General features: G+C 40.4%; 1 protein-coding gene across 1 annotated transcript in view; it reads left to right on the forward strand.

Annotated features, from left to right (window-relative positions):
* The window catches only part of BTAF1 (B-TFIID TATA-box binding protein associated factor 1), a 109,271-nt gene that overhangs the window by 27,993 nt on the left and 65,014 nt on the right, over window positions 1-16,264 (forward strand). Inside the window, exons 8-14 of the mRNA XM_065407237.1 lie at window positions 2,019-2,087; window positions 6,276-6,365; window positions 9,054-9,149; window positions 9,541-9,717; window positions 10,343-10,483; window positions 10,668-10,792; window positions 16,139-16,259. Of these exons, the coding sequence (XP_065263309.1) occupies window positions 2,019-2,087; window positions 6,276-6,365; window positions 9,054-9,149; window positions 9,541-9,717; window positions 10,343-10,483; window positions 10,668-10,792; window positions 16,139-16,259 (819 nt within the window). The remainder of the gene's footprint in view (window positions 1-2,018; window positions 2,088-6,275; window positions 6,366-9,053; window positions 9,150-9,540; window positions 9,718-10,342; window positions 10,484-10,667; window positions 10,793-16,138; window positions 16,260-16,264) is intronic.

Raw genomic sequence — 16,264 nt, forward strand, 5'->3', positions numbered from 1 at the left:
AAAAGAGACCAAGATTAAGGGAACCTTTTTAATCAGGCCTAATTTAGACTTAAATTTCTAGTTTATAATTGAATTAAATAGTATCACAAAGACTTTTTGAAGAAATTCACAATTATGGAAAGAGACTGAAACTTGGAAAATTGTAGAGCAGCTGTATTTGGCTGTGAGAAATAGCATATGGGAAAACAGACCTTGTGTACCCTCCACATTATTTAAAAAAAAAAAAAAGTGGGCTTTATCATTATAAGATTTGAAGTATCTTCTCCAGCAAAATGAGACTTTCGAAGATAAGGTGTTTGACATGCAGTCTAGTTCCTCAATACAAAGTTTACTAACAGTCTTGTTTGCAAGACTGTGATGACATTGTCATAATTTGTTCATTGTATTTTTACTTTTTCTGACAGACGAATGTTGAGTGGCTGATTGCTAAGGTCTTCTAAATTGGTTATTTTTATCTGACTTTGGGTTGAACTGTAAACTGATATCTCAAAACCCTCTTCATCCATACAAAGTCACAGTTGGTTCAAAATTGGTTTCTGTTCTGTATCTTTGATATTTTTGGGGGTCACACACAATGCTGCCTCTGTGGTGTAAAAACATCCAATACCTTCTAAAAATTGCTGGCTTAAGCATTAGCTAAAGATGACCCAACTCAAACCTGACAGGGCTGTTGCTATGTCTACACTACAAACTAGGGTATGATTCTCCGTCACTACTGTTCATACCTGCACTAGCTATCATCAAGCTAAACAGTAGTGTAGCTGCAGAAGCATGGGCAGTGGTATTCTGCCAAGTACTAACTGGCCTGAACCTTACAGGGCCTGTGCAGCTACACTACTATTTATATTTGTGCAAGCTCCCACTGAGGTAGTGCAAATATGCATATGTGAGCTGGGAATCACATCCCTACCTAGTAGTGTAGATTTAAGTTGCATGGCTCCAAGGTAGGACTCTCACCTGCTTTGTTTTAGGACAAAGCTTGCATACCATAAGAATCAAGAGTAAGGCCAAGAACCCTTCCTTACCTTTTGTCAGTGAGACACTTGACAGAAGACTGATGTTCCAGAACTCTGAGATTGATTACCTCTGGAGGAGGAAGTCCCAGCATAATAAACAGGTTATGCCGGCCTTTAACCAGTCTCCTTGTACCCAAGGTGAGAAGTGCTGTGTTATCAACATCACCATCTGGTTCTCTCATCACAGTTCCGACTTCTATGCCAGAAGAGGCCAAAAGATTTAGAGCTGATGAATTCACAACTCTCCCCCCCCCGCTGACCCTCCAGTATCTAATTTTTCCTTTTGGATTTTGCTTTTATTAACTGGGAGATTTCCCAGCCTTTTATTCTTTAATTTTATGGTATGAAAGTGTGGGTGTGTGAGTAAGAACTCTAAAAGACCACATGAAGAGGGTGCCAGAAAGAAAGTTGTTGTGTTTCCCCCCCCCCCCAGATTTAAACAGCCTCATAAACACTTTTTAGTGTGTTCTCTATTCTGTTGTCCTAAGAAATTTGAAGCTGTTAAATGTTGCATTTGTGTTTGGGGAAAACTTATGCTCTATTATTAAACAAGACTGGAAATTTAAAATAATAGATGGCATTCTGTCAGAAACTTGGAAATTCCTGTCAATTCTCTGGAATTTTTCTATTCAGTATGGTGTGGCAAAGTATATTAAATTACTAGACAAAATTTCCTTCAATGTATCTTTCCATTAAAAACAGCTTACTGGTGGGAAGACTGTTTTTTTTCCTGCTTTTCTACATGGCAAGTTCAAGTCTGGCAAGCTGGTGTGCTATATGGTCACAGCCTGGCTTGCTGTGCAACTAACTTGCTGTGTAGACAAACGATAGTGGGAGAAAACAGTAAAGTCAAAGTAATTTAACTTTTTTTATTTATTGGATAAACTGGTGGTGATGCATCTTGTGTTTGTATGTCTGTTTAACATGGCACTCTAAATTTCCCTAATCATTAACTTCAGATAGTCTCTCTATTGTTGATTGGGTATTTTTGTTTGTTTTTAGGCAAATGAATGGCCTTTAGAAAGCTTTTGTGAAGAAGTATGCAATGATCTTTTTAACCCATCCTGGGAGGTAAGAATTATGCATAGCCTTCTTATATCTAATTTGTACAAATAAGGAATTGATGCCATTAGAAATTGGGACTTGTATTTACATTTCATGCTTATGCCGTGATCCTACATCAGGGACTGCAAGTGCAGTTCTCTGCACTTGTGCTGCATTCCATTTACTCCACTAGGACTCAACACAGATGCCCAGAGGTCTGATAGTGGACCCTGGAGTCCCATTGAAGTGAATGGGACTTGGCACAAGTGTAGATGTCTGTACTAGTTTTCCCTGATGTGGGATGGCCTAAATATCTTTTAGGTAGGATTTGTTTCTTTAAATAACATCTGTTTTTATTCAGAATAACTAAATGTAGACTCCAAGGTAGCATTCTAGAGAGGCATTTGGTAATGTCTTAATTCATAGAATCATAGTCCAACCCCCTGCTCAAAGCAGGACCAATCCCCAACTAAATCATCCCAGCCAGGGCTTTGTCAAGCCTGACCTTAAAAACCTTTAAGGAAGGAGATTCCACCACCTCCCTAGGTAACCCATTCCAGTGCTTCACCACCCTCCTAGTGAAAGTTTTTTTTCCTAATATCCAACCTAAACCTCCCCCACTGCAATTTGAGACCATTACTCCTTGTTCTGTCATCTGCTACCACTGAGAACAGTCTAGATCCATCCTCTTTGGAACCCCCTTTCAGGTACAGTAGTTGAAAGCAGCTATCAAATCCCCCCATATTCTTCTCTTCTGCAAACTAAACAATCCCAGTTCCCTCAGCCTCTCCTCATAAGTCATGTGCTCCAGCCCCCAACCGTTTTTGTTGCCCTCCACTGGACTTACATAAATTAAGTTGTCATGGGATAAAAGGGAAGGTCCTTTCATGGATTGAGAACTGGTTAAAAGACAGGGAACAAAGGGTAGGAATAAATGGTAAATTCTCAGTAACTAGTGGTGTTCCCCTAGAGTCAGTCCTAGGACCAATTCTATTCAACTTATTCATAAATGATCTGGAGAAAGGGGTAAAAAGTGAGGTGGCAAAGTTTGCAGATGATACTAAACTGCTCAAGATAGTTAAGACCAAAGCAGACTGTGAAGAACTTCAAAAAGATCTCACAAAACTAAGTGATTGGGCAACAAAATGGGAAATGAAATTTCATGTGGATAAATGTAAAGTAATGCACATTGAGGAAAAATAACCCCAACTATACATACAATATGATGGGGGGCTAATTTAGCTACAACGAATCAGGAAAAAGATCTAAGGAATGGTGTCCCTAGCCTCTGTTTGTCAGAGGGTGGAGATGGATGGCAGGAGAGAGATCACTTGATCATTACCTGTTGGGTTCACTCCCTCTGGGGCAACTGGCATTGGCCACTATCGGTAGACAGGATACTGGGCTAGATGGACCTTTGGTCTGACCCAGTATGGCCGTTCTTATGTTCTTATGACTCTTTCCAATTTTTCCACATCCTTCTTGTAGTGTGGGGCCCAAAACTGGACACACTACTCCAGATGAGGCCTCATCAATGTCGAATACAGGGGAATGATCACGTCCCTCGATCTGCTGGCAATGCCCCTACTTATACAGCCAAAAATGCCATTAGCCTTCTTGGCAACAAGGGCACACTGTTGACTCATATCCAGCTTCTCGTCCACTGTAACCCCTAGGTCCTTTTCTGCAGAACTGCTGCCTAGCCATTCGGTCCCTAGTCTGTAGCATGCCTGGGATTCTTCCGTCCTAAGTGCAGGACTCTGCACTTCTCCTTGTTGAACCTCATCAGATTTCTTTTGGCCCAATCCTCTAATTTGTCATAAGAATGAAGTCACAGTTCTTTATGTAGTCACCTAAACAGGTCAGTGAGACAGACACACACACACACACACACACACACACACACACACACACACACACACACACACACACACACACACACTGCAAATTTGTCATTTAATGGGCTCTCAAGTAGAGTGCCATCTCCCTTTTTGGAGTCAAGATCACTATATTTTGTTTTAGTGAGAAGGTATTGATTAAAGTGGTAAAATGCACTTACCTAAGACAGCACTTCCTACAAGTCAAACATTCTCCTTGTTCTATAGAGTAATAATAATAAAAAAAACCCTCAGTGTCTACTGTCCCCTCAGTTCAAGATGGCCATTGAGGTAGACTGCACTAGAAGAAACAAGCTTGCATGTACTTTAGTGAGCAACTCAAAACAGGGTGTTTCACTGAGGGCATGGCTACACTTGCAGATGTAGAGCGCTTTGAGTTAAACCAGTCTTCGGAGAGTGCAGTAGGGAAAGTGCTGCAGTCTGTCCACACTGACCCCTTCAAGCGCACTGGCGTGGCCACATTTGCGGCACTTGCAGCGGCATTGGGAGCGGTGCATTATGGGCAGCTATCCCAGCACGCAAGTGACGGTGGAGTGTGACAGGGAGTGGGTTTTTGGGGGGCTGAGAGCATGTCAGCATGCTATCTTGTAAGTTCAGACAGCAGCAGACCCCCTCTCCTTCCCCCTGTGTGTCTCACGCATGCACACGCACGCATGCACACACAGAGCATTCCACAGTAATGGTTGATTTGTCTCTGAGCAGATAAGCAGCTGGCTGTCAGATACTTCCATATCTTCTTGAAGGTGGGCAGCTCTTTCCAGAGGTTGACTCCATGAGAATATATATAACAATCTGGAGAGAATAACTTGTGTTTGAGACAAAAACATCCTAATAATTACTTGGTTATAACTTTCAAAAATATTTTCAGTAATGAAACTACAGATTTAAAAATGGTGAGTGTAGTCTCTGCTTCACTACCTTGTCTTTTGGCTCTATATAGAACTACACATCTATACATTAGGATTGAAATGGAAAGCTTTGGGAATCTTCCCCCCTGCCTTTCATGTAACCTCAGAGAATTTAGGGCTGAATGGCTTCCCAGACCACTGAGGGAATATTTTATTCTTATTTACCTGAAAGGTAAATCTTAATACCTCTGCTCCTTAATACAGCTGTTTGACATAGCTCCTTAACTTTGCTATGGAAGCTGATATGCATGTACAGATGGAGTCATAGTGAATCATTTATATTGTCACATACTGAGTTCCCAGAGCATTTTTGAGGGATTTGGCTCTCCATTGTTTCTTGCTTTGGTTAATAGAACCATGAAGACCATCAGAGCCTAGAAGACTGATTGTTGCAACCCACCACCGGTGAATTGATTCCCTGGGGATCAGGACTTTTTTTATTATTATTTATTATTACTATTTTATTTTAGATCCGTGCCTCTGTCTCCACCACTAATCACACTTGGAGCTCACATAGCCTACGTTACTGGTGCTAATACTTGGTTTTAGTGTTTAATGAAAGATTCTTTGGTTCTGGATTTTGATCTCTAGTGCCTGTATTTCAGATTGTTGGTAACCCCTAACTCTCACCTATAATTTGCTATTCTAAGGGATGACTTGTGTGGCTCTGTATTCTGCCTCATTGTTTAACAGTAAAAATTTTTAGAATGTCCCCTTCTGACTGTTGACTTCTGGCTCTGAGAAACATCACTCAAAGTGCAGAAATACCTCTTTAGAAGGAAAAATTGTTTACCTCAAATTCTGTTTCTTTGAAGAAGATCTGTCTTGACTATTATGCAGGCATCCAAGAGCCTGAGTCCTATATAATGCTATTTTAGGATAAACAGAATTACGTATAAGTAACTCACATTTACCTGCCTTGAGATGCTTGCTGCTCTTAATCTACAAAGAAATATTGCAATCCCTTGATATGGTTAGGAAGATTTTGTGCGATCGCTCTAAAACTTCATCCAGCATCAGTAAAGGAGCTTTGGTATAATAACTCTTCATGTCTCTGAATGAACTCTTCTGAGAATTATCTGGCACTCATAACACAGAGAAATAAAACCTAATAAAAATGACATCCTTCTCCATAATCAGACTTTAGAGAAACACTGAAGACTTCTGGGGAAGATCAGGGAAATCTCATTACTGATTTCCATCACCTTTGCCCAGTAACTTCCTACGCATGTGTAAATGTTATAAAATGTCACCAAATCTGTAGCATTCAGAACTTTGTTACTGGAATGAAAAGCAATTTATATTATTTGAACGTTTTCCAACTTCTTCAATTGATACTGAGCATTTATAGATGTTAAAAATAAATAAATAATTGGTCTGTTTTTATTCCCCTCTTTTGCATGTCTTAGGTTCGGCATGGTGCAGGCACTGCGCTGAGGGAAATACTTAAAGCACATGGGAAAAGTGGTGGCAAAATGGGAGACAGTACTGTAGAAGAGGTAAAATTAGAAGTCGATGATGATAACCAGCTTATTGAAATACAGGCCAATCAATATTTAAGTGTAGCTTCTTTTGCAACCTGCAGAACTCTTCTCTTCAAATACTAAAATTGGGATACACCGATGATAGAGGCAATTTAGGACTGTGGGAGTGGCTGTAAAAGGTGTAATCTAATGACAAAATGTAAATCACCTTTGTTTAAAAAAAAAAACCTTGACAATTGAGTGCAAACTTGAATTTCAAGCATCAGCTTTGCCATTAGAAAGTATTGGAATCAATATGTTCCAAAGTTGTGACGAGGCAAATTCTACAACTTAAAATAGTTTGGCTAATTTAATAAACCTAATTTAGCTAAAATGGCTTTTAGATTATAAAGCAAGTTGTATAATGCTTTTTAATAGGAAAGCTGATTCCATTGGCTTGCTTTGGATTACTAAACCAAGAAGAAGTATTGAGAAGGCAGTCCCCATTTATTTAAAAAAAGCACTTGAGTGGGCTATTGATATAGTAGCCCTTAGTAAGTTTTTAGAAATACCTGCTAACTTCTGCCACCCTTCTTCACATAGTTGCCCTACAATCCTCTGAGCTGGCTGTTGCAAAAGGGACTGTAAGGAAGGCATCAATGCCTCACCCCAATTGCAGAGCAATTGGAAAGTAGTCAGGTCTATAAGAGCCTGTGCTGTAGAGGATGTTCAGGGTTTTTTTTGTTTTTATTTTTTTCCTTGGGGTAAGGGCGCATGTGAGAGACCTACTTTTACAGCCCAGCAATTCTGCACCTTTGCAGTGGCCCAGAGAGGCCATTGCCATGGAAATGCAAGTTGGACTGCCCTACCCAGTGCTGGGAGCCCATTACTCTGGGAGGGGGGAATGAGGTGGATAGAGAGGTACAAGCTGCCATCTCTCCTTTTTGTATCCATGCAAAGATGAATTTGCCCCATTGGAACTTTTTGCAGAATACTTCTTGTGAGTAAGGATGGGAGAATATGAACCTAAATATTTAGCCATTGACGGAATTCTAAATTGTATAGTCTTTAGTTCTTTTCTTGTTTGAAAATGTACTTGTCGGATGGAGATTATTCTTCCCAGTTCTGACAATGAATTGCAAAGTAAATAACAAGTATAGCAATAAAACTACATAAATTTCATGAATATTAAAATGATAGCTTTTGGGGGGGGGAGTGGTGGAGAGCTGATATATTTGAGGGGTTTTGGGGGGTGAAGGTGGTTTTGGTAATGTCTTTTAGCATTTGTATAGTGTTCAGTCTCTAGAGTCTAGTGAACTTGACTTACTGCTTAGTCTCAATAGAGATGGAGGAAACTTTAACTAGCGCAGGGCTTAGCAGAAATTGATTGCTTTCATTCTCTCTCTTTTCCTAGAATAAAACAATACTTGATGGTTTATTTTATACTTATTTGTAAATGTGTTCAAACAACTATTACAAGGTTCAGTAATTGACTTGTATTGTAGGGAATGGGTATTACTTAGTGTTTGCAAGTCTTAAGATTTTCTAAAATTTAATAATATTTAGAAGTATGAATACACAGAGATGGGTATATAGTAACAAAACTGGATCTAGTAACTAGATGAGCACATAAAATATCAACTGTTACAGCTGTTCTTTTTTAACATCTGCATAGTGTCACAATTTGCTCACCTTGACCAATGCAGAAAAGGAAAAGATTGTTTAATATCTGCAGTGTGCTTGTATTACCCAAGTAGTTTTTGTTCAGATTAAAATCAATGAATCTTGGCTGATGTTTCCAGTTCTAAAAGTAAGGCAGAAATTTCCAAGTAGTTCACTTCTTATTTGGATAAGGAAAAAGTTCCTAAATGCTGGTTTGGCTCTCCTCCCACCACCAAAAAGAATTTTTTGATGTGACCACTTAACCCTTCATATATGGTTCAGCCCCATAAAAGCTTGAGTGTTCTGTCACATGGGTAGAGCACAGAGGTACTGATGAAATGAAGCCAACCTCTTTCCAAACCCAGGGCTAGAGTCCAAGACTGTGCCCTATGCCCAGTTGATATCGGAACCATAGTGATTCATCACTTATCCTTTGGCAGGCCTTTGTGACCCATATGGGGCCCATGTGGAGACCCTTTCCTCAGCACAGAGTGGTGCACACGCACCCTTGCACAGTTGCTCCACTTGTAGTCCTGCTGCTCAACTTCTGTGTGGCCTTGGCTACACTGGCGCTGTACAGCGCTGCAACTTGCTGCGCTCAGGGGTGTGAAAACGCCCCCCCCCCCCCGAGTGCAGCGCTGTAAAGCGCCAGTGTAATCAGCGCCTGCAGCGTTGCACGCTCGCTCGCAGCGCTGCAAGCTATTCCCCTCAGAGAGGTGGAGTACTTGCAGCGCTGGCGGCGCGACTACACTCGCGCTTCACAGCTCTGCCGCGGCAGTGCTGTGAATTCTCAAGTGTAGCCAAGGCCTAAAAGACTTAAGTGGTGCTTGTGACCTTGTGCTGCCCCTCCATACAATGGATTAATGTCACTGCTGGAGACTTAAGTGATGGGGGGGGGGGGGGGAAGATCTGCTTGTAATGCAGATACACAATTAGTCACAGGTTTAACTACTGTGATACAATCTTCTCAGTATGAATTTAGATAAAGCAAAGGAATCTTGAGAATTTTTCTATGAACTGATTTAGCAAATGGTATTTAATTTCCTTTCTTTTTTTTAACAGATGGCTCAGCAGCATCAGGAATGGCTGGAAGACTTAGTCATTAGACTCCTTTGTGTCTTTGCATTAGACAGATTTGGAGACTTTGTTTCAGATGAAGTAAGTGTCAACTCTTAGGGCTGGTCCACACTACCCGCCTAATTCGGCGGGTAGAGATCGATCTTCTGGGATCGATTTATCGCGTCTCATCTGGACGCGATAGATCGATCCCAGAAGCGCTCCCCCGTCGACTGCGGAACTCCTGCTCGCCGAGAGGAGGAAGCGCTGTCGACGGGGGAGCCTGCCTGCGCCGCGTGGACCCGAAGTAAGTACTTTTAGTTTGATATAGGAAACGTCGACTTCAGCTACGCTATTCTCGTAGCTGAAGTTGCGTTTCCTATATCGATCCCCCGCCCCAGTGTGGACCAGCCCTTAGACTTGCTAATCTATTTCCATGTCAGACTTTATGTAGAAATGCTTTGATTTATGTCCATTATTCACTATGTCCTAGGTTGTAGCACCAGTACGTGAGACTTGTGCTCAGACTTTGGGAGTAGTATTGAAACATATGAATGAGACTGGAGTTCATAAAACTGTGGATATTCTCCTGAAGTTGCTCACACAAGATCAATGGGAAGTGAGACATGGCGGTCTGCTCGGAATAAAGTATGCTTTGGCAGTTCGTCAGGTAATCACCTTCTGTGGTTGTTTTGGGTTTTTTTTCCTATTCAAAGTCACTAACACTAGAAAAATTTTGCTTTCACAGAGACTTATTGTAAAAATCCAGAAACAGGAGTGAAGAGAGTAGAAGGTGGTATATGAATTTGATGCTGTCATTTGTTTTCAAGAAACACATGTTTAAAATATATGGCATATTAAATGAAATCATATCCAGTGGTGCAAACCCCTTCCCCCCTCCCCCCCCCCCCCCCCCCCCCGTGGTAAAACACTATGGCTTGGTACAACTGAAGACTGTCAATTAGAGGTTCTAATAGTGGAATAACAAAAGTGTACTGCAGGTTCTGACTGAGGCATATTTGTAGGACAAATTCACTCTAATTTATAAGATAGATTAGCTTTCCTTCATGAGTGGTAACTTTTTTAACTATTCAGAATGGTTGCTATTTCTGTTTATCTGACCAAATTGAGAGGGGGGGGGGCGGAAGGGGGGGTTGGGTTTTTTTTTTGTTTTTTTGTTTTTTACTTGTTGGTTTTTCAAAAGAGAAGGAAGAGGACTCTGAGATTTTTTTGGAAAGATATTCAGTTTAATAAATGCTTCCTTATTCAATTTATGAATTAAACTTGTTTTTTAGGATATGATTAATACTTTATTGCCTAAAGTCTTGCCTGCAATAATTGAAGGTCTCCAAGACCTGGATGACGATGTCCGAGCTGTTGCTGCAGCATCTTTAGTACCAGTAGTGGAAAGCCTTGTTCATCTTCAGTCACAAAAGGTGAATGGCTTATTTTCTACATTTTGACTTCGAAAAGTTCATCTTGGATCTGAACAAGAAAGCAATGTTTATAGTGCAGTACACAAATTTTTAATTCCTCATTTTGTTATATATAAGACTGACTTATCTTACAAAGAGAGAGGGAAAAAATAAATAACTTCTCCCCTTGTGCTTATTCTTCTAGGTGCCCTTTATTCTTAATACACTGTGGGATGCTCTTCTGGAATTGGATGATCTGACAGCTTCTACAAACAGCATCATGATCCTTCTTTCCTCCCTTCTAACTTATCCTCAGGTCCAAAAATGCAGGTACCTCTTTCCAGCTACTACTTAAGAAACAGATCTAAGCATTTGTTACTGAAGCAGTTCATATTGGAATAATCTAAATTCATAGCAAATTACACTGTATATGGAGGAGATAATGTATAATGTTGGGAAGGTATCTTTCTGCAGTAAATGGATGCTGGTATAAATTTGAGGTCAAATTTTGTAAGCTGTTAAAGGGCAGTGCACTTTCTTTTTTAGGACACACTAATAATCTAGTACCAAAATTTAACACACTTTGTCACTAGATTTAGCACCACTCTTTGTTAGGAAATTAAAGGTTAAAAAGCAATAGCCGCTACTTATGCATGACCCTTAATTATTTCTGTTGTGCTAAGTGGGAGCTGTTATCCTGCACTAAATTGCCCCATCTTGCAGACTTCATATACACAAACCCTGTTGACTATAACGGGAGAGTTACACAGATGCAACACACATCCAAGGTCTTTGGGGTCAGACCCCAAGCAAAAGGCAAAGGAATAAGCCCATCTTATTCACAGAACCACTGGCTGTATCATTGATGCAAGGAAGCAAGTAAATAGAACAAACTGGACAAATCCATGTTGGCTTCTGTTCAGTAAACAGAATTTCTCTCCCCCCCTCCCCCTCCCCCACCACCCCAAAAAAAACACCAAACCAAAACAAAAAAACACCTGACTATGCATACTGAAACTTTCACTTAAAGCGTAGGCAGACATTTAGTAAATGTACCCCTGTCCCCTCTTTTCTCCATATTTTTTTTTCTCTTTTATCTGTCTCCTCTAATTGTCTTGTCTACCTGATTAAATATTACCGGTGTGTATCTTTGTAAAGGATGAGAACATCTCACTATATTTTTATCATCCCTACTCATACATCAGGGAGATTCATTTTTTAAGACTCTAATCCATTATTCAATAGTTGGTTTTTTTTGGTCTCCACTATCTCAAATTTATTTAGTTGTACTGTCATGGCCCTTTTTAACAGGCGGGGGTGGAGGGGCGGGAGAGAGAGAGGGCAAAAATACTGCTTTAAAATGCTGTCAGCAGGAAAAAAAAAAAGAAAATTTAAAGGGATTTCAAGCTCTTAGTTTTTGTCCCCAAAATCTTCCTTCTCATCACTTTCTTGGTCACTGTGAACACCACCACCATTCTCACTGTCACTCAATCTGGGTGTTGTCTTTGACTGGGCCATTTCTAGGCTGCTGCATTTAGACCATGTCTAAATATTGTCTCTTCCTGCCCTAAGTTTAAGGGCTTGTTTACCTTGGGGAATTGAGTAGCACAGCTATTCTGGAATAGCCATTCTGCAGTAGCTCTTCAGGCATAATTTAGTTATTTTTGGAATTGCTCTCTGCACACTATTCTGAAATAAGTGACATTATTCCAGAATAATGTCCGGACATGGGAATTATTCTGGAATAGCTATGCTGATCAATGTTCTTCATGTAGACAAGGCCTTCAGAGCCAGCCTTTATGATCAATTCATACAAGTAAAACTCTTGACGTGGCTCTCATCTAGCGTCTGGGCTTGTGTGACGGGGTTCGGTCCATCACTGTGGCGCCTCCTGCAGGCTGTCCTGGGGACTAGTGCTGTACACCAGTGCACCCTCTTTTGGTGATGTCTCGCCACCGTCACTTCTGCTCCAGGGACCCACGTCACTCCCAGGACTGCGGTGTCCTCTTCATGATACAACCACATGGCTGTGCCACACTCGGTGTCCCCCCCCCCCCCCCTTCTGGGCAACAGTATCACAGTCCCTCAGTCCAGCCACTTCCTCAGTGGCAAGTGGAGGTCGCGGGGATCCAGGCCTGCCTACTACTTCGGGTCCCGGCCTAGGTGGGTGGCCGCCACTTGCTGCATCCCCTCCGACTTCTCTGTAGATCTCCCTGGGCCACTTCCTCGTGACCCCAGCACCCTCTTTTCCCTTGCCTCACAGCCTTAGCCTGCAAATCCCTGCAGCCTGCCAGGCGCTGCCTTTAGCTCCCTGGGTCTCCGCCTGCTAGGGCGACCAGACAGCAAGTGTGAAAAATCAGGACAGGGGGTGGGGGATAATAGGAGCCTATATGAGAAAAAGACCCAAAAATCGGGACTGTCCCTATAAAATTGGGACATCTGGTCACCCTACTGCCTGTAGCACTACTATGTGCAGGGTGCTTGCTGCCCTCCACCTGCAAGGCAGCCTGTCCTCCTCCCTCCTCAAGCTCCAGGGAGTGACTAAAGCTGCTCTGTACTGCAGCTTTTCTTATATGGGCCTGCCCAGCCCTGATTGGCTGCTCCTATAAGCCCTTCTGTGATTGACTGCCTTCTGTGCAGCCTCCTTATGGCTCTATTAGGGGCCAGTGTGGGGCAGATGCCCAATTGCGGCTTGTCACTGCCTCTCTGTTCTTCCCGAACGTTATCTTGCACCCTTTAAAATACATTCAAAACACTGCTGCAAAGATTATCTTGACTTGTAGCTCTGGCCATGTCACCATCCACCCTTAGCACCCCTCTCCTAACTTGCCCATTTTCACTGCATCAAATACACTACTCAGGTTCACCTTTATGTTCCTTTATCTCCTAGTCCTGCCCTAGCTATCACTACTTATCCACTATTGAGGCTCACCTCTATTTCACCAAAAATGCCAATCTTCTTTGCCTGTTAAGATTTTTCTTATAAGCACCTTCATGTGTTCTTCCATGCCATCCTTTATGCATAAAGGAGTTTCCTGTAACAATTTAGTATCCTCGTTCATCTCTCTCCTTAATTTTCCTTTGCTGTGATGGCTACAAAACACCTGATAATGGCTAGACAGCTGATGTGCTCTGACCACTGCTGCTTTTACTTACAGTAGTCTCACATTGAGGCCTATAGTTTATTATTTGCAGTGCAGAAACAAATAATTAAGTACTTTAGGAAATCAAAGTAGAGAGATTCTATGAGAAGCTACTGTGAATTAAATCTAAGGGTTCAAGTTACATCATAATGACCTTTGAAAGTAATACTAAGCCTTTTGGATTTTTCCTTTTTCTCCAGCTGATGGTCTGAGGTTTTTTTGTTGTTGTGTATTATATGGCTCTTGTCCTTGTGTCCCTCCCCCTTTAAAAAATTAAATAAATAAAAATCCATCTTTCATTTAAGACTTCCAAGCTATTCTGCAACTCCTTTCTTTTCAGCAACCCTAAGTTTTGAAATTTCACTGTGATATAGAAACTTGAATTACCATTAGAAGAGTAAATCATTTTAGCTATTTTGGGAGCTGGGATGGGGCGTGAAGGGTAAAAAATATAGTTTTGCTATTTTAAAAGCCACAACAAACCAGTTTATTGTACAAGTTAAAATTTAACTATTAACATTAATTTAATGCATGACATGTGACTTTACTGCCATGTATTATAACACTTCTGTATTGGTTTGGGTTCACCTACTTTTCCATTTTGTATGTATTATATGTGACTCTATAGGTATAATCTAGTTTACATAACTTCATAAAGAGACTTTCGGGAATATTCTAAACATAAAACTAAGTAGCATTCTCAGTCTTCTGTTTTCAAGTAGCATGTGCTGCTGCTGATTCCCCTTTCACTTGCTAATGTGTGGGAGGCAACTTTAGTAGAGGGCCAAGTTTTGTTTTTTTTGTTTTTTGTTTTTTTTGTGCTAGAAACAGGAAATGAAAAAGTGTAAATCAATACCAAGAAAACTAATGTTTTCACTCAACCTCTGACCCTCACTTACTTAAACAGTGAGTTCATTAATGCCAGAATTAAAAGTGGAGACCCATCTATCCTTTGATACCTTTTTAGTCGGAGCTTGGCTACACCAGGGTGTGAATCTGGAATTTGTACCACTTCTTGGGTGTATAATCTGCTTTTCATGGTATGCAGTAACTCAGTGGAATTATGGGGAAGACCCATATGATGAACTCTAGGAGTTTGATTTTACAACAGTAACAAACAGCTTCAATCAAAGTGTTTTAATTCACTGTAGCGTAGTGTGCATATTGCAATTTAGTGGTTGCCCCACACCACTAAAAGTCAGTGCGGGCTTTTACATTGACAAAGGATGCAGACCCATTGTGAATCTCTGTTTTGAATGGAGCTTTTCTGTGGAAAAAAGATTTTTCCTATTGGAGGGTTTAACTCTATATCCTTAATCTTGGGAGGTAAATTGAATATCTAAAAATAAAATCCCCTTCTCCATCTCTAATCTTCCTCTTCCTCCACCTGTTTTGTTTTCCCTTCCTTATAATTTTTTCCTCCCAATTCCTCCATTGTCTTCTGCTTCTGTCTCTCTTACCATCTCACAATCATGTGTACGTGCTGTTTATTCGTAGGACAATAATAACCCTTTAATAGCTGTAAATAACTGCCCTTTAAAGACAAAGCATTGGTAAAACATTTGTTTGGATTAATCAGTGGTTTTATTAATAAATGTTTGCCTCTTTGTTTTGAGAGTACAGGCTTTTGATTCGTTTAGATTTATTGTAGTAACTGATTTTTTGTTTCCTTTTAAAAGGTTAGTTATGCTTATCCAGTAGTCAGGATTACAGCAGTTAACTTTTCCACAACAATAAAGTGAAGAAATATTTCACCTTGGGGCTTTGGTGAAGACAATAAATCACTTAAATTCTTTTCTTTAGATAGAATTATGATATTAAATCTTTCAGGAATCATCAATGAGATGTCTTGGTCAAAGGTTCTTCTATAAATTATGAAAACTATCTCTATTTCAGTATATTCTCATAATGTTCGTGCCAATGTTAAAATCTCAAGCAGGAAAAATCAGTTAAGGCAGAAACTTTGTAATTCACCCCATTGCATGGAAGGTGGTATCTCCGATGAGTTCATGTGTAATAACTATTTTAATTCTCAGGCACAAGGAGTTAGTTAAGGAAAAGTTTCATCCTTAATGCCTAACTGCATGACAGTGAAGAAATTGACTGACCTTTAAAATGAAATGTGCTTATTTTCTATGTGCTTGGTTGAGGTGGAGGTGGGAAAGGGGGAGGTACTTTATTTTAAGTGTGGAAGAAACCATAGTAATTAAGGATATAGTTACAGTAGGCCTTACTAATTTGGACAAGCTTCTGAATTTTGCCATTAACAAGTAAACACACTTTATATATAAAAAAAAAAAAAAAAAAAAACCACACAACTCAAACCATTTATTTTGACCATTGTAGTTGAGCTATAACTTGATCCTGCACTTAACATGGCCTGGGGAATACACAGTGTTACTTTTCTATTTTTCCTTCAAAAAAGTCCCTTTTTAACTAAATATTATAACTGGATATAAATAGAATGAACTTTTTTTATTTTTTTTATTTCCTTTCTCTTACACCCCCCCCCCCCCCCTCCAAAATATACCAGTATCCAGCAATCACTCACCGTTTTGGTCCCACGCGTATGGCCATTCTTGCATCATACTATATCATCTGTTCGAAAAGCAGCATTGGAAACTTTATTTACGCTGTTATCTACCCAAGACCAGGTAAG

This window comes from Emys orbicularis, chromosome 7 (assembly GCF_028017835.1).
Source record: "Emys orbicularis isolate rEmyOrb1 chromosome 7, rEmyOrb1.hap1, whole genome shotgun sequence".
Taxonomy (NCBI): Eukaryota; Metazoa; Chordata; order Testudines; family Emydidae; genus Emys; species Emys orbicularis.